The 18,979-nt window shown below is 67.3% G+C and overlaps 3 protein-coding genes across 8 annotated transcripts; 1 reads left to right on the top strand and 2 right to left on the bottom strand.

The window, feature by feature from the left end:
- Positions 1–46: 46 nt before the first annotated feature.
- On the bottom strand, positions 47–4,700 carry NKIRAS2 (NFKB inhibitor interacting Ras like 2). Of its 5 annotated transcripts, none has more exons than XM_039913663.1 (4): positions 4,534–4,700; positions 1,191–1,297; positions 785–1,025; positions 47–703 (listed from the first exon to the last, which is right to left on the bottom strand). In XM_039913663.1, the coding sequence occupies exons 3-4, from the start codon at positions 1,016–1,018 to the stop codon at positions 464–466; spliced, it is 474 nt and encodes a 157-aa protein (XP_039769597.1). In that variant the 5' UTR covers positions 1,019–1,025; positions 1,191–1,297; positions 4,534–4,700; the 3' UTR covers positions 47–463. The 5 variants fall into 5 exon arrangements, with proteins under 5 accessions (XP_039769597.1, XP_039769596.1, XP_028930646.1 ...); XM_039913662.1 differs by lacking the exon at positions 4,534–4,700 and adding an exon at positions 3,533–3,640 and having other exon boundaries at positions 785–1,026; XM_029074813.2 differs by lacking the exon at positions 4,534–4,700 and adding an exon at positions 3,267–3,488.
- DNAJC7 (DnaJ heat shock protein family (Hsp40) member C7) lies at positions 3,782–15,170 on the top strand. Its single transcript, XM_029074810.2, has 14 exons — positions 3,782–3,884; positions 9,610–9,698; positions 9,910–10,034; positions 10,113–10,226; positions 10,456–10,530; positions 11,241–11,359; positions 11,860–12,013; positions 12,405–12,569; positions 12,740–12,831; positions 13,335–13,408; positions 13,637–13,783; positions 13,943–14,095; positions 14,491–14,553; positions 14,832–15,170. The coding sequence occupies exons 1-14, from the start codon at positions 3,808–3,810 to the stop codon at positions 14,867–14,869; spliced, it is 1,485 nt and encodes a 494-aa protein (XP_028930643.1). The 5' UTR covers positions 3,782–3,807; the 3' UTR covers positions 14,870–15,170.
- Positions 15,171–15,548: 378 nt separating this feature from the next.
- LOC114815024 (2',3'-cyclic nucleotide 3' phosphodiesterase) lies at positions 15,549–18,674 on the bottom strand. 2 transcript variants are annotated; one of them, XM_029074811.1, is made up of 4 exons: positions 18,566–18,674; positions 16,996–17,662; positions 16,577–16,716; positions 15,549–16,428 (listed from the first exon to the last, which is right to left on the bottom strand). In XM_029074811.1, exons 1-4 carry the CDS (start codon positions 18,566–18,568, stop codon positions 15,979–15,981), a joined length of 1,260 nt encoding a protein of 419 aa, XP_028930644.1. In that variant the 5' UTR covers positions 18,569–18,674; the 3' UTR covers positions 15,549–15,978. The 2 variants fall into 2 exon arrangements, with proteins under 2 accessions (XP_028930644.1, XP_028930645.1); XM_029074812.1 differs by having other exon boundaries at positions 16,996–17,605.
- Between the last annotated feature and the right edge of the window lie 305 nt (positions 18,675–18,979).

Here is an 18,979-nt window from a genome sequence, read left to right as displayed (position 1 = left end):
TTCCACCTATCTCCAGTTGACACGCGATGACCAACTGACAACGGGATGTAGCATAACCTCTTTATAGCAAACTCTCTTATAACAAAAACCCCCTCAGAGCAGAGTGTCAGGGCCCCGAGGGGCAGGGTGAGGGTCCTGGTGAGGCACGAGAGACGGAGAGAGGTGTTTCAATGCCACAGTGGGGGGCCTTGGCTCTTGTGCACCCTCCGTTTTGCTACAAATACACTGGGGCTGAAAAAGAACTTAAAGAACAGAGTTGGGGCAGCGTGGGGGGAGACCGAGGCCGGCCACCCCAGGACCAACCAGGAGGTTGGTTGCAGGGGCCAACCAGCACAGCTGGCACGATCTCCCCCTCCGGTGCCTAGATCTCCCCGCCTCGGTCCCCTCGGTCCTCCCTGGCCCTCTGGGGCCGGAGCCGGTGACAGCGGTGGAGGCTGCCGGGGTCCGGGGTCCGGGCCGGGGCTCAGGCGTCCGTGGAGCCGCTGCCCTTGTTCTTGCGGCTGAGCGGGAAGGCGGACTTGCTCTGCGGCTGGGTCATCTTGCTGACCAGGTAGACGAAGGGCTCCAGCAGGCTGCGCCGGTCGCTCACCGACACCTCCCACAGCTTGACTTTCTCCGTCTTGGCCCACTGCTGGGCCGCGTCCGGGTCCACCCGCCGCTGCTCCTGCAGGTCACACTTGTTCCCCAGCACGACGATGGTCACCTGCGGGGAGGTGTGGCGTGGGGGAGGTGTATGTATTACAGGTTCCACTCCCCAGGGCTGCCCCCACCCCAATTCCCGTACCTCCTTCTTGTCCTTGGCCCTGTCGATCTCCCTCTTGAGCATCTCGACGCGCTGGAAGGACTCGCGGCTGTCGGTGCTGTAGACCAGCACGAAGCCGTCGGTGCAGGAGAAACAGTGGCGGGGGAGGTCCGTGCCCTCGCGCAGCCCCCGCGTGTCGTAGAACCGCACTTGCTCCCTCACCCCCCGCTCCGTCTCGATGGACCCCACGTAGATGTCCTCCTGCGTCTCCATCATCTCCGACCCTGGGGGGTAGGAAAATGGGGTGGTGGGAGCTAGGGAAGGGGGGGGACGGTGGGGGCAGGAGGCCGGAGGCGCCCAGGGATGGGATGCCCTGTGCGACTTGCCCGGTGGAGGGCTGTCCAGCCCGGGGGTGGGGTCTCTCGTCGCCCCCCAGCCTGGTACTCACCAACCACGTGGTTGCCGTAGAGCAGCTGTTCCAGGATGGAGGTCTTGCCCACGGCCGCCTGGCCGCACACGACCACCTTGCAGCTCTTCCCCATGCCGGCCCCGGCCCTGCCGGACACTCAGGCTGACGGACGGACGGACACCCCCCCCCCACCGCCCCCACCGGCTGGCCCCGCTGGGGGGAGGGACAAGGGAGGGGTTTATCCCACTCTCGGACCCGGCAGGAAAGGGAGCGTCCAAGCAAACCCGTCCGGCGGGCCCAGCTGGCCGGGGCCGCCCCGGGGCAAGGGAACCGGATCCGGGGCAGAGCGGAGACCGGGCCGGGGGCGCGGGGGCGGGGAGGGGGCTGCAGCCAAGACCCCAGCCCCAGGGCTCCGGGGGAGGTGGGGAGAGCTCCCGGAGGGGGGAAGGAGGGGGTTCACCGACTGAGCCCGGGCTCCAGCACCAGCCGCCGCCGCCTCTTCCTCTCCCCGCCCCCCGAGGGCCGAGGCCCGGCCCCCGGCTCCGCCCCCCGCCCTATTTCCCAGCCTCGAGCATCCGGGCCCGGCGCGAAGCCCAGTTAAGGTCGGGGCGATTACCCTGCACCAAGCCCAACTCCTTAACTTTACGGAGCAATCAATCAATCGATCGTATTTATTAAACGCTTCCTGTGTAAGGAGCACTGGACTAAACGATTGGGAGAGCACGAAACCACAGAGGTGGTAGACACATACATCTTCCAGTCAGTCAATACTGAGCGCTGACGGTGTGCACAGCACTGTATTAAGCGCTCGGGAGAGCACAATATAACAATAAGCAGACCCATTTCCTGGCCACAACAAGCCTATTCTTTCTGATCTCTCTCCCAAGCGCTCAGAACGGGACTGTGCACTCAATAGGCGCCGAATAGATACAATTCAATTGATCAAGGGATTGAGATAGGGTTCCGGGACCTGGGCACGGGAAGGGTCAGACAACGGGGTGCTGGCTGGGGTCGGGGCTGTGAGGGCCGGGGTGGGAGATGCTCCTTTTCTGAGTTTCTGGGTGATCAGACAGCATCCTCTAGACTGTAAGCTCGCTGTGGGCAGAGAATGTGTCTGCTTATTGCTATAATGTACTCTCCCAGGCGCTTAGTACAGTGGTCTGCAAACTGTTGGGGGCAGTGGGGAATGAAAGAGGGTCTTCCTACCCTCCGACCCCCGGGGGGAACCCCACCCTCCACCTTATTTACCACCTGGTTTAGTGGAAAGATCCCGGGCTTGGGGGTCAGAGGTCGTGGGTTCATTCAATAGTATTTATTGAGCGCTTACTGCGTGCAGAGCACTGTACTAAGCGCTTGGAATGTACAAATCGGTAACAGATAGAGACAGTCCCTGCCCTTTGACGGGCTTACAGTCTAATCGGGGGAGACAGACAAAAACAATAGCAATAAATAGAATCAAGGGGATGGATGAACATCTCATTAAAACAATCGGCTCTGCCACTTCTCAGCTGCATGACTTTGGGCAAGTCACTTCTCTGTGCCTCGGTTCCCTCGTCTGCAAAGTGGGGATGAAGACTGGGAGCCCCCCGGGGAGGGCCACCTGAATAGCCTGTAATAATAATACTGTTGGTATTTGTTAAGCGCTTACTTTGTGCAGAGTCCTTGTTCTAAGCGCTGGGGTAGACACAGGGGAATCAGGTTGTCCCACGTGGGGCTCCCAGTCTTAATCCCCATTTTCCAGATGAGGTCACTGAGGCCCAGAGAAGTGAAGTGACTCGCCCACAGTAATAATAATAATAACGTTGGTATTTGTTAAGCGCTTACTATGTGCCGAGCACTGTTCTAAGCGCTGGGGTAGACACAGGGGAATCGGGTTGTCCCACGTGGGGCTCCCAGTCTTCATCCCCATTTTACAGATGAGGTCACTGAGGCACCGAGAAGTGAAGTGACTCGCCCACAGTCACACAGCCGCCAAGTGGCAGAGCCGAGATTCGAAGCCATGACCTCCGACGCCAAAGCCCGGGCTCTTTCCACCGAGCCTCGCTGCTTCTGTATCTACCCCAGCGCTTAGAAGAGTGCCTGGCACCTAGTAAGCGCTCCACAAACACCACCAACCATCATCATCATTATCATCATCACAACCCCTCCAGCCAACAGCCGGTGCTGAGGAATCCCTGGAGGCGGGGCAGAGGCCCGGGGCCCTGTCCCGGCCGACGGCGTCGCCGGGGTGAGTCAGGGGGCGGCGGTGGCCCGGGAGGGGAGGAGGCAGCGAGGCCGGGATGAAAGGTCCTCGGACCCGCCCGACCCGTCCTTGCCCGTCCGACCGCGGCTGGACCCCGACGGGTGCATGGCCACGTGGACCCCGAGGCCTTGACGGATACCCCGACGGTGGAGATCCAAGGAGATGGTCCCCCCCTTGCGCCGGGGCCGCCCCCCGTCCCTGAGCGCGGGGGTCCCCGGTTTGGCTCCCCCGTTGGGCCCTGGCGGCGGGAGGCCCCGAAGCGGGGGTCCGCTCTGGCCCGCCGCCGCTCCTCTCGTTGGTGTCGGCGGCCTAAGGGGCCCCTCTGGCCGCCGGGCGGCCTCTCCGCTCGTTGGTCCGCCCGGAAGTGCCCCTCACCGCCCGCCCCCCGCCCGGCTGGCGGGGCCCGGCGCTAAGATGGCGGCGGCCGCGGGCTGCGATGTGGTAATGGCGGCGGCCCCCCCGGACCCGCTCGGCGATGAGGAGGCCAGGAGGTAACGCGGGGAGGGGGGGGGGGAACAGTCGGGGCGGCGGGATGACGACGGTGTGCGGGGGAGGGGGGGTCTCCATGCGGGGGCCCCTCGGACGTCAGGGGCTCCGCTCGCCCCCCGCCATCCTCGCCCCTTCCTCCTCGGCCCGAGCGGCGCGGCATCCCCCGCTGCAGACCCACCCCGGGGGAGGTGGGGTGGGGCCGCCCTGCAGGGCCGCAGCGTCCTCCCCCCCGCCAGCGGTGCCCCGCGTCCGTCCGTCCGTCTCCCCCCCCCCCAGGACCGGCCGGGGCCTGCCGGGCTTCGGGCGCCCACTTTGGGGGGCGTCCGCGGACCCCCCTCGAAGCAGCCCCGTCTCCCCGCCGGGGCCGTCTCTTCCTTCCGTCCCGGTCCCCGGAGCACCGGCTCCTCCCCCCCGGGCAGGCCCCGCCCGCCTCCAGGCCGAGAGCCCGCCCCGGAGACGGGGACATGGGGGGCAGAGCCGGCCGGTCCTCGCCTCCAATGGACCCCTCCCCTTCCCCGCCGGTTTGAAAGACCCCCCCCCCCCCCTTCCGCCACCCCCGCACCCCGCCCGGGGCCTGAGGGGCAGACGGAGATGGCCCCGTGGACGGGCGAGCCTTGAATCGGGCTCCCGTGCCCCGCTGCAGCCTGGCACCTTGAGACTCCCGTTGCCACCCGGCACGGGTTCAAGCTCGATCCGGCGATCGTACCGCACCCCCTCCCCGACCCGCTGTGCCGCCTCCGCCGCGCGCCCAGGAAGGTGACCCGAAGTGACCCATGACGGTTGGCATCCCCGCGAGGTTCCTCCAAGGTCTGCCTCCTTCGCACACGTAGACGCACAACTTTTGGAGCTCCCGGGCCACTACCTGCGGCCCTGCCCGGGGCGCTGGCCGAGCCAGGGGCAGAAACCGCAAGCCCGCCTTTCTTCCACCGGTTGCCGACTGCCGCTCCCCGCGACGGAGGGTGGTCTTCCGTGGGGGAGCCGGCCCCCCGTCCGTACCCCGGCCCAGGAGGGGACGGGGGAAGCCAGGCCGGCCGCCGTGGCATCCGTGGAGACCTGGAGAGGCCCGTGGCTCGGTGGAGCAGCCAGAGTGGCGGTACCTCAAGCCCTTCTCCTTCCAGCCCCACCCTTTCTGATGAGGGAAGAGGGCCCGGGAGGGCCCTCTCTCCCTTCCTCCAAACGGTCACCGGCCCCCCCGGCCCGCAGGGGACCGGGCATGGCACTTCCCCTTCCCTCCTCCCGCCCCTCCCCTAGCTCTCCCTCCCGTGGTTTCAGGGCCAGGCCTGGGCCCCAGAGCAGGGATGCTAAGAGTCTGCTCAGTCCCCGTGAGCTCTGCTGAAGCCACCTTCCGCCCTGGATCGACTGGGCTCCTGCACCGTGCGGAGTGCTGAACCGAGAGCGGGCCTACGGGGCGCGGGCGGAGCTCCCTGCCGGGTGCCCGTTGGCCGCGGAGGTCCCACGGCGCTCACACCGGCCCCGTCCGAGACAAGCCCTGAGCCGCGGCCTCATCGGGAAGATGCGAGACCAGACGGCTTGATGGGCGCGCCGCTGGCTTGCCCCATGCCGCTCGTCCTCTGGTCCCTGCTGCCGCACGAGTTCCCGCTGGACCAGGCACAGAGGGCGACAGGCCCTGAGGCGGTCAGGGGCACGGCACTTTGCCAGTTGCCCACGGGGGTTGTTTACCTGCGGGCCCCACGGATGGCTAACGCACCCACGGCACGGGGCTGACCATGGGCTGTAGTGCCAGGACCGTAGCGGGCAACCACCTCGGGGGCCACTGTGGGTTTCACCGCCCACGTTATCCGACTCATGCTCGAGGTTCCTGGTGGAAAGCCCCGGGTGATTCTTGGGTCAGAAACTCTTCCCTCCAGCAGGCACTCCCCTTCCTCTCTTAGGTTTTTCAGCCTTGCACTTTAGCGAGGTGTGAGTCTAATTTTGGGGGAGACAGAGGGCTAGCCGGAGCGCCTTAAAGAAGTAGCAGATTGACTGAAGAAGGCCAGCCCCTCCTTTGGGAGAGTCAGCCGGAATGTCACAAATGTGTGATATTAGGCTTCACACCACCCTAAAGGTCCGCGGAGCTGTAAACCCGCGCTCTACCCAGGTGCCACGCCTGACGCCTCGAGCAGTTCCCTCAGCGTCACTTCTGGGCTACACCCGGTATCACACGGCAAGGCGGGATCACCGGCACTCGAGTCTGGGAACGGAGTCAGTCTCCTAGCGTCGGAGCTACATTCCCCTGAGCCCGGTTGCTCGACGCTGAGAAAAATGGCCGACCGCAGGATATCCAGACAGCTGCCGGATCGAGAGCTGGAATTGGAAAACTGGAAACCGGGAGGACAGAGGAGGTGTTTTAAGGACCTGGCAGAACCAAGCCTCAAGCAGTGCTGCATCAGCCGAAAACTAGGAGTCAGCTGGTGCAGGTAAACCAGAAAGGAGTGGCTTTATGGGACTGGAAGCCTCAGAAGAATTGAGACACAAGGAGGCAACCAAGGGCACCGGGAGCAGCGAACGACGGGGTTGTGTTTAGTGCCACTGGAACCGGGGACCCACCCAGAAGAAAATCTCCCCACCCGTGGCATCTTTGAACCTTCGCTGTATTGGGAGTCTGGCAGATCCCTGCTTTCGTGGAGCTCGCGATGTTAAGAAGAGACAGGAGACGCAGACCCGCAGATCCACTTGGTTGCTTTAGACCTCAGTTTTCCATCTAGCCCCTCTTGTCCCGACGGTGGGCCCGGCCCGATCTCTTCATCTGGGGACTGGGAAAGTGAGCGATTCCTGCCTTGGGGTTTCTGGGTAACAGATGGGCCTGGCCCACGGAGAAGCCCAGAACGGGACACGATGTGCTTGGCCCTGGTCCGCACAAAGTGGCTTCTCCCTTGCAGGGTCTGTGCCTGCCACAGAAAGAATGTGTACACTGACGGGTCTGCCCATCTCCCCCCGGCCCCGGCCCTGATTCACATTCCTTTTTGGGGGGGTGGCGCCCAGGTCAGACTGCCCTCTTCACAGTCATCTCCTGCTGCTCCTAGACTGGGCAGTCAGTGGTGCCTTGGTAGGATAGGACAGTAGAGTGTCCCCGACTGACCCCTCCACCCATCGGCAGGGTCGTGAGGCCTCTGCGTCCTGAGGTCTGGACTCTGGGTGGTATTGATGGGGCAGCGGGGCCCTACAGGGGGTCCAGATTTAGCTGGGTGGGCGTCGGGAGCTGCGCTCCCCTGTCCACCGTTCTTTGATGGGGCCGGGTCCCCTGAAGGAACTCAGAAGAGCCGCCGAGGCCCCGGGCTGGGCCAGCTCCAGGCCTCGGGGGGGCCCCCTCCCCGATCAGCCTGTCAGGGGTCCGGCTTGGGGCTTCCCGAGGTGATCCCGGACACCTCAGGGAGCGGGGCCGCCTCCGTCTGCCCCGTCGTGGGGATCCTGGGGGGATGGAAATGAGACTGCCCTGATGACGCTTGGAAGGGAGGAGAGAGGGAGGGAGGGAGGGCAGGGGAGTCCTCAGACCCATCCACTGGGGCTGGGAGCCTGCTGGAGCTGGCCGCGGCTCAGGGGCCAGCAGGGGGCACTCTTGCACCTTGCAGGACCCACACCCGTCCAGCCGCCCCCCCCCAACCCACCCCCCCCCCCCCCCCCGGCCCAGCCCCCAGGGCTGTCCAAGCTTCGGGGGCCGAGGGCTGGGCAGCTGGAGAGGGAGCATGCCCGGGGGCTTCCCTGCTCTAAGACAGAAGCAGCCAGAAGTCCTGCAGAAGTTGGGGGACAGTGGAGCCGGGGACCCCCCGCAGACGGAGTCTGACAGGTCCACTGGGATTGCCCGTGGACCAGCCCTGTCCTTTCCCTTCTAAGCGGACGCCTGACCTCCCCCGGTCCCTGTGGGGGCCAGGAGGCTGGAGTTGGGGGGCTGGGACATGAGCCCTTGGGGGACGTGTTGTTTGCGAGGTCCCCAGTGGAGAGGTTGGACTCCTGGGGTCCACCCCGGCCCTGAGGGCTGCCTGTCCAGGAGATGCGGTGGGGCCGTAGGGCGGCTCGGGCAGAAAAGCCAGGGAAGAGGTGGGGCGCTGGTGTGTGCCGGATCAGTTTCATGGGAAGGTGGGCGTGGCGGGGGGACTCGCGTCCTCCGGGCAGTGGCCGTCCCACCCCGCCGGAGCTGCGTCAGTGCCCCCCCCCCCCCCCCCCCAGACTCCGCTTCAGCCCGCTGGCCGGGTTGGGGGGCGGGCGGCGCGCGGGATGAGCAGAATGGCCTCTTTCAGGCGCCCCATCTGTGTGCGGCGGACAATTCCCCCTGCTGTCCACTGTCATGGGCCGGTGAGGCTACCGGGGAGACAAGGGGGCACTTGTTGGAGGCATGACCAGAGCTCAACCTGCCCATGCGGTCGGGAGCTGAGCCGGGCACAGGCCCCTCACCCCAGCAGCTGGACCCATCCGACCCCCGGCGCTGGCTTCTGGGAACCTGCCGGGCCTGGTTCGTGTGTCCATACCCCCTACCCACTTGGGGCACAGGCCCAGCTTGCCCCCTGCGGTGCCAACCTGGGGTTTCCTCCCTGCTCCACTTGCGGCTCGGGATGGGGCTGTAGTGAAGCTAGTCAGAGCACAGAAGCCTTGAGGCGGGGGAATGAGGTCCCGACATTTAGGGGTCCCCTCTGACAGGTCGTCATTGACTCAAGCGGTAGAGCCGGGGGGCCCCGCTTCCCGCATTAACACGGCCTCCGCCGCATTTCTCCCCGCCCCCCAGTCTCCCTCCCGGCCCAGCCCGGTTCTCAAGCGCTTGGTACGGTACTCTGCGACGGCAGAGGGGGGAGGGACAGATAGGTGCCGTTCTGGCGCGCCCGTTTCCCCTTCCAACCCGGAGCCCGGTCCCTTGGGCCGGTGGCCCCCGGGGCCGGGGCCGCTCGCTCATTCGCCAGCCCGGGAGCGTGGGGGCGGGAGCGGGGAGCGGGCCAGGGGGCCGGCCAGCAGGACTGCATCCCCATTGTTGTGGCAGCTGCCGGCGGGGGGGAGCTCCCGAACAGAAACATATCAGCCCGCCCCCACACAGTCCGCCTTTTGCCGCCCCCACACTGCCCGCTTTGTGTCTCCGGAGCGGATCCCACTCACTGTTTACCACACGCAGCACGCGCCCTTCCCCGGGGAGGCCCCGGCCGAGTCCCCCGCGGCATCGGCGGTGAGGGCCGGGGGCGTCTCCGGGAGGGCCCGAAGCCCACACCTGGGAAGTCGGGGTCCATTGAGGGGGTCAGTGGGGACGGAGAAGGGCGGCCCGGGACTCTGACTCCCACGCAGTCTGAGAGGCACTGAGTGCCGGTTATCCTCCTGGACATCCATCCTCAGGAATAGGCCATCCCACACCCCTAATTTCCCTTTCTCCATCCCTTCCTCTGCCCCGGTGGCCCAGCACGGGCCCCGCCACACCCCTACCTCTCCCCTCTCCAACTTCAACGCCCCCAGTGACCCAGCGTGGACCATCCCACCGTAGTCACCCCCGGGTCCGGGACCCTGCTCCCAGCAGGCACCCGGCGCTCAGAGGCCGATGACGCGGGCGATGCGATGACAGAGATCGGGCTCACCCGTTTGACCTCGGGGCCCAGGGCTCTCGCACGTTTACCCGTCTGCGCACCAAAGCCCCGGCTTCCGCCGAGTCAACGTGCGGCACCCCGGGGTGCCGGGGTACCCCGGCCACGGGGGGGATTGGGGAGTCGGTCTCCGGCAGGTGGCCCGTCCCAAATCGAGTTCCCCGCTCTGTCTTAGGGAGGCGGAAGCTTTCAAGGAGCAGGGCAACGCGTTCTACGCCAACAAGGACTACCACGAGGCGTTCAACTGCTACACCCGAGCCATAGGTGAGCGGTCGGCACAAGTCGAGGTGGGTCCGGCGGCAGCCCTCGCCCCCGGCCCCGGCCCGGCCTCCACCCCGACCCTGCCCCCGGGGTCGTCTGGCCGGACTGCCGTGAATGCAGGGAGGGGGCCCGGGGAGAGGCCGCTGGGGAGACGGGGGGAGCGGATGGGTCGAGGCCCAGCGCCCATGGGGACGGCCTTCACCCCGTCCCACAGACATGTGCCCGAAGAACGCCAGCTACTATGGCAACCGTGCAGCCACCCTGATGATGCTGGGTCGGTTCCGGGAGGCCCTGGGCGACGCCCAGCAGTCCGTGCGCCTGGATGACAGTTTCGTCCGGGTACGTGGGCAGACCGGGAGATGCTGGGGAGGGGAGCGGACCACGCCTGCCCCTGACCACCCTGTCCTGCGCCCCCAGGGTCACCTACGAGAGGGCAAGTGCCACCTTTCCCTGGGCAATGCCATGGCTGCCCGCCGCTCCTTCCAGAAAGTCCTTGATCTGGATCCCAGGAACGCTCAGGCCCAGCAGGAGGTAGGCCCCTCCCCCGTCTGCGGGTCGTCCCCCCCAAGAGAGGAGGGCAGCGGGTTCCGGCCCACTCCGGGGCAAGCGAGGCTACCCTAAGAGGGGGTCGGCGCTGCGGCGTGGCTGCCCCGGCAGCAGCGGCTGGGTCCTCCGAGGGGGCGACTGCCGTGGCTCTGCGGGGGAGCGGAGGGCTGGGGCCCGGCCGGGCTGACACCCACGTGGGGCCTGGTCGCCTTAGTTGAAGAACGCCAGCGCCGTCCTGGAGTACGAAAAGATCGCCGACGTGGACTTCGAGAAGCGGGACTTTCGCAAGGTATGGCTGAGGGCCGGCCCCGCCCCGCCCACTCGGCTCGTAGCTCCCTCCTGCCCCCCGTCCCGGCTCCAAGCTGGGTGCGGGTAGGGGCAGCCCTGCTGCACTGCCCTAGGAGGTCCCCCTGGGGTGGGGCGGGGTCGAGCACCACCACCGGGCGAGAGTGGCATGGACGGCCCGGCCTCTCCGGCCCAGAACCGAGCCACCTTCCCTGCCCCCCTCCTCCAGGGCGGATACCCGACATGGGAGCTTTGTCCGCGTGGGGCTGGGGGCTGCCTGGGTTGGGGCTCGGGGCCTCTGCCACAAACGGAGGATTATGAGCAGTCGGGGCGGGCGATCCTTCGAGACACAGAGATCTTGTCTTGGCGCAGCTGTCTGGGACGAGGGGAGGGCGGGCATCCAGGCACAGTCCCTGCCCTTGAGTGGGGCCCAGCCCCGTGCTGGTCTTCGCCCCACCTCCCTCCCTCCGCACCCTTGCTCCCACCACCTAGAACGGGCTAGAATCTGGGGACACGGGGCAGGACCTGCCCTCCTGGCCCCGGGAGGAGCCCGCCCTGACGCAGGTCTCCCCAGCACATCGTGACGGTACTTTCCTTCCGGCGCTCCCGGCCTGTACCGTTTCCCGGAGGGCCGGGCCAGTAGGCTTTGGGTGCCCGTCCTCCCCCCAGCCCTAGGGTCCCAGCCCCGTTTCCTCCTTTCTTGCCCCGGGACAGGTCGTGTTCTGCATGGACCGGGCTCTGGAATTCGCTCCCTCCTGCCACCGCTTCAAAATCCTCAAGGCTGAGTGCTTAGCGCTCCTGGGGCGCTACCCCGAGGCCCAGTCCGTGGCCAGGTACAGCTCCGCCTTGCCCCGCCCTGCCCTCCCACCCCTGGGGCTCCCTGCCTCGGTGCCTAGGGTTGCCAGGCCGCTACCTCAGGGCCTAACCTCTGGCCGGGTATGACTTGACCTTCCCCCCGCCCTGTCGCGTCCACCCCTCCCCTGACCCTCTGGCGTTGCCCTACCCTGCTCCCCCAGTGTTGCCCGCCTACGTGCTTAATCCTGCTGGGGAGCTACTCCAAGGCCCGGTCTGTGGCCAAGTGTGACCGAACCCCCAGACCTGACCTTCCCCCCCAACCCTGAGTTTCCTCCTTGAGCTGCGGCAGCAACCTTCCTGGCCGGACCCCTCTGCCAGGGGGACTTCCTACATTGTGAGGAGACTTCATGGTGGGGAACCATGCCTTTCTGGTTCCACTGGCAGTCGGGTGGGGTGGGGTCTGGTGCTGGGGGTCCCGGGCTAACGTCTCCCTCTTCCTTCCTCCCCCGCTCTCCCCCCGGTGGGTGTGCCCCGGCAGTGACATCCTACGGGTAGATGCGACGAACGCCGACGCGCTGTATGTGCGGGGGCTGTGCCTGTACTCGGAGGACTGCATCGAGAAGGCCGTGCAGTTCTTTGTGCAGGCCCTACGCATGGCTCCCGACCACGAGAAGGCCTGCGTGGCCTGCAGGGTGAGTCCGGCCCCCGGCCGTCGAGATCAGCCGTAGCGGGGGGCCGGCCCCAAGGCCCCCACGGCTCGCGGAGTTGGGGTGAGCGGGGCCCGCCGGAAGAGTGGTCAGAATCTCTCCCCGGTGGCTGGCTGGAGTCCGGGGATGTTCGGGTGAGAGGGCGGGGCGGGGCCCTCGACGGTGGCAGCGGGATAGGCTGGGTGGTCCCGTGGCCCTGCCGGCTCGCCCTTCCCACCCCCTCCCACCTCCCCATCCTGATCCGCGCTCGCCTCGGCCTTCCCCCCCACCACCCCGACCTGTGGCAGTGTCACACGGGGGCGGGAGGCCGTCCAGGGCGGGAAGCGGACAGCCGCTTGGGACCCCCGGGTGACCGGCGCTGCTCCCCACGCCCCAGAATGCCAAAGCTTTGAAAGCGAAGAAGGACGACGGGAACAGAGCCTTCAAGGATGGCGACTACAAGCAGGCGCATGAGCTGTACACAGAGGCCCTGGCCATCGACCCCAACAACATCAAAACCAACGCCAAGCTCTACTGCAACCGGGCCACCGTGAATGCCAAGGTACCCCCCAGTGCCGGCTCGCTCCTCCCGGACAGTGAATCGAACGGTTTCCTACGGGTCGCGCCTGGCGGCCATCTGTGTGGAAGCCCACAGGGTGGGGAGACTCTGGGTTGACCACGACCGGCCGGGCCCTCCGGGCTCCAGCCCTGACCGCCGCCGCTTTGCTGAAGCTCAGGAAACTGGAAGATGCCATCGAGGACTGCACCAGCGCCGTGAGACTGGACGACTCCTACATCAAAGCCTACCTGCGCCGGGCTCAGTGGTGAGCGTGTTGGTTGGGTGGGAGGTCAGAGGTCATCTAGTCCTCCCCCCCCCCCCCCCCCCCCCCCCCCCCCCCCCCACACCTCAGGGCTAGTCTGGCAGGAGCCAGTTGCACAAGCATCTGGGCTTCGGTTGCCTCTGTGTCTACCCGATGGGAGTGGAAAAGCCGGCCCATCCTTGGCCCAACCAGATACGGATGCTTGACCCCGGGGCCGGGCGGTATAGCGGGATGCCCGGGTAACGGCGGTGGGCGGTGGTTCTCCCCTCTGCTGTCTTTCCTGTGGCCAGCGGCGTCGGCATGGAGATCCTCAGGGGCAGGGAGGGGCTGGCACTGTGGGCATCCCACCAAGCTCAGTTTCCTCCAGGGGCCAGGGACGGGGAGGCTGGGGAATGGGGCTGCCCTGCTCTCATGTCCGACCGGTGGCGTGGGGCAGTGTGGTGGGGAGCAGCGGGGCGGACAGCACGTGGTGGGGCGGCCCAGGGAGACGGCATTTCGTCTTCTAGTTATATGGACACGGAGCAGTTCGAGGAGGCCGTGCGCGACTACGAGAGGGTTTGCCAGACGGAGAAAACAAAAGGTGAAGGGACCGGGCCACGTTGCCCGGGCCAACCGCTGGCCGGTGACCTTTCCAGCCGTGTCCCCAGGAGAGAGTTGTCCGGGTGGGTCCGGGTCCGGTCCAGAGCAGAGATCCGGGCCGCGAGTCCCAGACTCCATCCCTGGGCGGCAAGGACCCATCTCTTCCCCGCTGGGAGTTCCGGGCTGGGGGTCCGGGCCCGCCCGGCTGATGTCACCCTTCCCGTTGCAGAGCACAAGCAGTTGCTCAAAGGTGCACAGCTGGAGCTGAAGAAGAGTAAGCGGAAAGATTACTACCGGATCCTGGGCGTAGACAAGAACGCCTCCGATGACGACATCAAGAAAGCCTACCGGAAACGGGCGCTCATGCACCATCCAGGTCGGGGCAGCCGGTGGCCGGGCCGATGTCGGGTGGGGTGAGGTGGGACCCGGCGGGGTTGGCGCTGCCCACTCCCCTCCCCTCCCTCCTTCCCTCCCCCTCACGCCCCCGCCCCGGGCCCCGCTGCCGCCCGCTGAGCCCCGACTCCCTCTCTGCCAGACCGGCACAGCGGGGCTAGCGCTGAAGTGCAGAAGGAAGAGGAAAAGAAGTTCAAGGAGGTCGGGGAGGCCTTCACCATCCTGTCCGATCCCAAGAAAAAAACCCACTATGACAGCGGGCAGGACTTGGATGAGGACAGCATGAACATGGGCGGTGAGTCATCCCGGGTTCCCCGAGCAGAGCTACCCTGGGCTGCGACTGTTTTGTGTGTGTGTGTGTTTTGCATATATATATATATATATATATATATATATATATACACACGTGTCTGTGTTTCTCTTTCTCAGCTGCCCACTCCACTTGAGCCAGTATCATCCTCTCAGGGGAGGGGCCGAGGGGCTGGTACAGACAACCATGTCCAGTTCATTGGTCTGGCCCGACCCACACGGCTTTGGTTTCTGTTGTAACTGCCTTTCCCAATCAGTCAATCATATTTATTGAGCACTTACTATGTTCAGGGCAGTGTACTAAGCACTTGGGAGAGTACAACACAACAGAGTAACAGACACATTCCCTACCCACAACGCGCCTCCCCTCTCCCCTTGCAGATTTCGACGCCAACAATATCTTCAAGGCTTTCTTCGGGGGGCCTGGGGGGTTCAGCTTTGAAGGTGAGTCTGGCCGGGGCCCGCCTTCCCTCCCTTTCTGTTGGGTTCCCTACACCCAGGGGTATTCTAGGTAACAAATCGGGGTTAGAGGAGCCCGAGGGGCAACTGGAGAGGGAGGATGGGGTGGAGCGGATGAGGTTGATCCCACCCTGGCCCGAGGGAGGCGGGGAGTACACTCTGTCAGGTTGGGCACCTGAGTCTCCTGTCTCACGTAACCATCTCCTCCTGCGGCCATGCCCCTCTCCCCCCCCCCACAGTATTCTTTTCCTTTACCCTTCCAGCCTCCGGCCCAGGAAACTTCTTTTTCCAGTTTGGCTAAGGGCTGGCCTGACATCAGGGGAACACAGGTGCTGCTTGCCATCGGGACAGACTCGGCCTCCCCCTTCCGCTCACCCTGCCCCCCCCGGGTTCCGGCCGCCCCCCCCGGGTTCCGGCCACCCTCTCGCCCTCCGGCCGCTCCCATTCCGCCCCAGCGTGGGGGATGGGGTGGGATCGCGGTGGGCCGGCAGGGAAGGGGACGGCCAGGGGGTGGGGACGCGGGGCGGGGTTGGGTGGGGAGGGGAGGCAGCTTGTGAATTTTTCTTTTATTGTTTAACTTTATTAAAAACAATCCAGACCGAGCACCTGGCCTATAGGCTTCAGCCCCCGAGCCCAGCCCCAAAGGCCTGAGAGTCCGACGCCCCCGGCCGCCTTCCCGGACCCCCTCCCCGACCTGGGGCAGATGGTCGGGGCAAGCTGTGCCCAGAGGTGGGAGGTGGGAGCCTCCAGAGCAGGAGTGTGGCACCTGGGGATGGTTCAAATGTTCCCGTCCTCTCCCCGGCAGCCGTGCCACACCGCTGCGTCCGCGGCCCCCTCTGGGGTGGGTGGGGGATGGACGGGGGTCCTCCCGCCCCTCTTCCCCTTGCTGGGGAAAGGAAGCCAGCGTTGCTGCCCCCCCACCCCCGGGCCTCCTCCCTCCCCCTCACCCCCCTTTCCGCATCCAGCACACGAGTCACGGGTCTGGTTACTGGTTTATTGCGTGAATGGGCCGGCCTGGCCGGGCAAGCCCCCAGTGGGGTAGGATTAGTGGGTCCGGGTTACCAGAAGGGGCCAGAGCGGGCAGTCGGTCCAACGCCCCTCTCCCCCTCCCCGGACCGCGAGCGGGCCTCGGGGAGGGCCGGGGCCGGCGGGCCCACCGGCTGCTGGTGAAGGGGGCGGGAGGGGCCGGGTCCCGCTCTGCTTAAAGGCTGCCGGGTGGCGCCGATCGATAGTATTCGAGTGCTTACTGCGTGCGGAGCACTGTAGTAAGTGCTTAGTACACGGGCGGAGGGGCCCGGGTGCGCCAGCACCGGGTGCGGGGTGGAGTTAGAGTCGGGGTGACGTTATTCTCCGGGGGAGGGGAGAGCCGTTCAGTCGGGTTAACGGGTGTGGAGAGGGGCCGGGCGGCCCTCAGAGGACGGTGCAGGAGCGGAAAGCCCCACCCTTGCGGGGGCCCTGCGTGGGCACGGCCTGACCCCGGCCGTAGTAGCCCGTGAAGATAGCGCGCACCTCCATCTTCTTGGCCAGGCGCAGCAGCCAGCGGCCGTTGCCGTAGGCGACCAGGCGGCCGCGGCCCAGCTCCCCCACCTCCTCGGCTGGGGGCCCCACCTTCTCCTGCCGCACCAGCTCCAGCAGGTCGATGCCCGTCTGCACCGGCTCCACGCCGCCCGCGCAGCCCAGCGTGACGTGGGCACGGCTGCCCCGGGGCAGCGCCTCGGCCGGCGTGAGCCTGTCGACGTCGGCGGGCCACAGCGGCAGCTCCCGGTCGCTCAGCTCCACGCGGGCCCCCGCGGTGCGAGGTGTGACGAACAGGGCCGAGATGGTCAGCGAGAAGGCCCTGGCGTAGGCCTGCTTCACCACCTGGCGGGGGAGGGAGGAGAGTGTGGACCGGTAGGATGCCCGTTTCCCATCCCACCTCCCTCGCGCCCCCCCCACCCCCGTCTCTGGCCGGGCAGAAGGGCGGGAACCCCCTGCCCCCCCCGCAGCGAGCCCGCCGCCCCCGACTCACGTCCTGCTGCGCGTACTCGTCGGCCCCCGCGGCCCGGCCGTAGTCACAGAACTTGGTGGTGCAGTGCAGGACTCCGGGGGGACGCTTGACGAAATAAGCGGCCAGGTCCACCTTGTCTTTGGGCTCGTCGCCGGACACGACTGAGGAGGGAGAGGGAGCGGGGGGCTGACTTCTCTGCCCCGGGAGAGCCGACTCCCCCAGCCCCAGGGGCGGAAGGGGACGCAGCCGAGCCCCCCGCTGCCCTCCCTCCTTTGACCTCGGTCGAGAGGACCCCAGCCGGCCTCTCCCCCCCACCTCCCCCCAGGGTATGGGAAACCGAGGCAGGGGGCCGCATGAACCCCGGGACCGTGTCCTTCACCCCACCCGCCGCCATCCCCGGGGGGTGGGTGACGGAAGGGGCCGCGCCCGCCCCCACGCACAGTGGCGCAGCTCCTTGCGGAAAGCCTTGTGGATACTGAGCTCGTCCAGGAAGGCCTGGCCGGCCTTGCGCAGGCTCTCGGAGCTCCTCTTGCTGAGGAACCAGCCGAAGTAGAGCGGCAGCCAGTCCCGCTCCAGCGCCGGCTTGAGCTTGCGCAGCTCTTCCACGGGCAGGGCCCACTGGCTCTTCTCGCGGAGCTGGTTGCAGTCCAGGCGCCAGGCCGTGCGCGGCTCGGCCAGCACCACCTGGTACTGGTACCGGTCCGCCACGTCGAAGAGCTGCTCCAGCCGCTCGCGCTCGTGGTGGGTGTCATCCAGCACGAGGACGGCCACGCCCCGCCGGCAGTAGCCCGCCAGCTCCTCGTCCAGGCGACGGTACTCCTCGGGGAAGGCCCCGCGGGCCCCCGGCGTGATCTTGTAGGCGTCGGCGGACACCAGGCGGGCGCCGTCCCCGTAGCGCTCCAGGATGGCCCGGCCCAGGCTCGACTTGCCGCTGCCCGGCAGCCCCCGCAGCACGACGAGGGTCTTGGACTCGCGCAGCACGGCCGCCGTCTCCTCGTCCTGCAGGAACGGGAACTGGAGCTCCGCCGGGGGTCCCGACGCCGACGCCATCTTGCGGAAGAAGAGCTTGGGCAGGAAGGCCTGGCCCCTCCGGGAGAAGCCTCTGCTCTGCGGAGGGGGAGGGCCGGTCAGACCCCCTCGGGGAGGGTCCCCCTGCCCGACGCCACCGGGCACGGGCCCGGGGGCCGGGACGGGGGTAGGGCCGCCCTCCCCGGGACCTCTCGGCTGCCCCGCCGGCGGACGGCCCCGGCGCCGGCCGGGCGAGGCGGGAGCCGGCCGGCGCTTCTCGCCGCCGCTCGGGTCCACCCCCGGCGCCCCGGCGGAGGGGTGAGCTACGGTCTCCGAAGCAGAACGAGTTGGCGGAGGAAACGGTACTTCTGCGCACAGCACATCCACCCGCCCCACAGACACGTGCTTCCTGATGCAGAGAGGGGACGGGTGCCGGCCGCCCGGGGGCCTTCCACTCCGGTCTCGCCCGCCCTCTCCACTTCCAGGAAGTCTACCCGGGCTGCGCCTCCCTTTCCACGCTCGCTCCGAATGTGCGGGTGAGAGAGAGGGGGGCGGTCCGGGGACCGACCGACCTCTTCGACCTGTCTCTCCCAGGGCGCGGATCGCACCTGTGCCATCGCCCCGGCCGGGGCGTGGGGGCTGGCACCCGTTTCGGGGGTGAGGGTCCCCGGCCCGTCGGCTTTCCGTGCCCCGGGAGCCAGCTGGCCGGGGTGGGGATTGGGGGGGGGGGGGGAAGGCTGGGCTAAAAGGCCATTGAATCCTCAACAACGGGACAATGGGCGGGGGGATAATGCCCGCTTGTGCGGGCAGGGCCGAGGGTGACAATGGGGCCACAGAGGGGGCCGGTCCACAATCGACCCATTGAGCGCCGCCCCGGCTCTCCCCGACGGGGGTCCCGGGCCGGTGGGCACCGGGCCGGCACCGGCTGGCGCCGCCCGTCCCCTCGGCCCGCCCCCCTGCAGCCCCCCGCCGCCGCCCGCCCCGCTCTCCCTGCCCACTCACCATGGTGAGGAAGGCCAGAGGCAGCGCCGCCGGAGGGACTCACTCACCGGGAAGGCCACCCTGCGCGGAGGGACACCGGACCCCCGTGGGAAGCGACCCCCTGCGCGCGGCCGCTTTACATAGTCCCGGCGGCAGGGGGGCGGGGCCGCGCGCCGCCAGCCCGGGACCCTCCGGGCCTATGGGGACGCGGGCCCGGCGCATGCGCCCCACGCGCACACCTACAGCACGCGCTGGGGGCGGGGCCGGAGGAGGGGGCGGGGCCGGGGAGAGAAAGGGGCGGGGCCTCGGCGACCCGTCAGGCCGCGGAGGCGCAGCGGGTCCCCGTGGGTGCCAAGCATTGCTCTAAGCGCTGGGGGAGATAAACAGTGGTATCCGTTAAGCGCTTACTCTGTGCCAAGCACTGTTCTAAGCGCT

Source organism: Ornithorhynchus anatinus, chromosome 11 (assembly GCF_004115215.2).
Source record: "Ornithorhynchus anatinus isolate Pmale09 chromosome 11, mOrnAna1.pri.v4, whole genome shotgun sequence".
Lineage (NCBI taxonomy): Eukaryota > Metazoa > Chordata > Mammalia > Monotremata > Ornithorhynchidae > Ornithorhynchus > Ornithorhynchus anatinus.
Note: the sequence above shows the minus strand (reverse complement) of the source record. Positions and strands in the feature narration are given on the sequence as shown.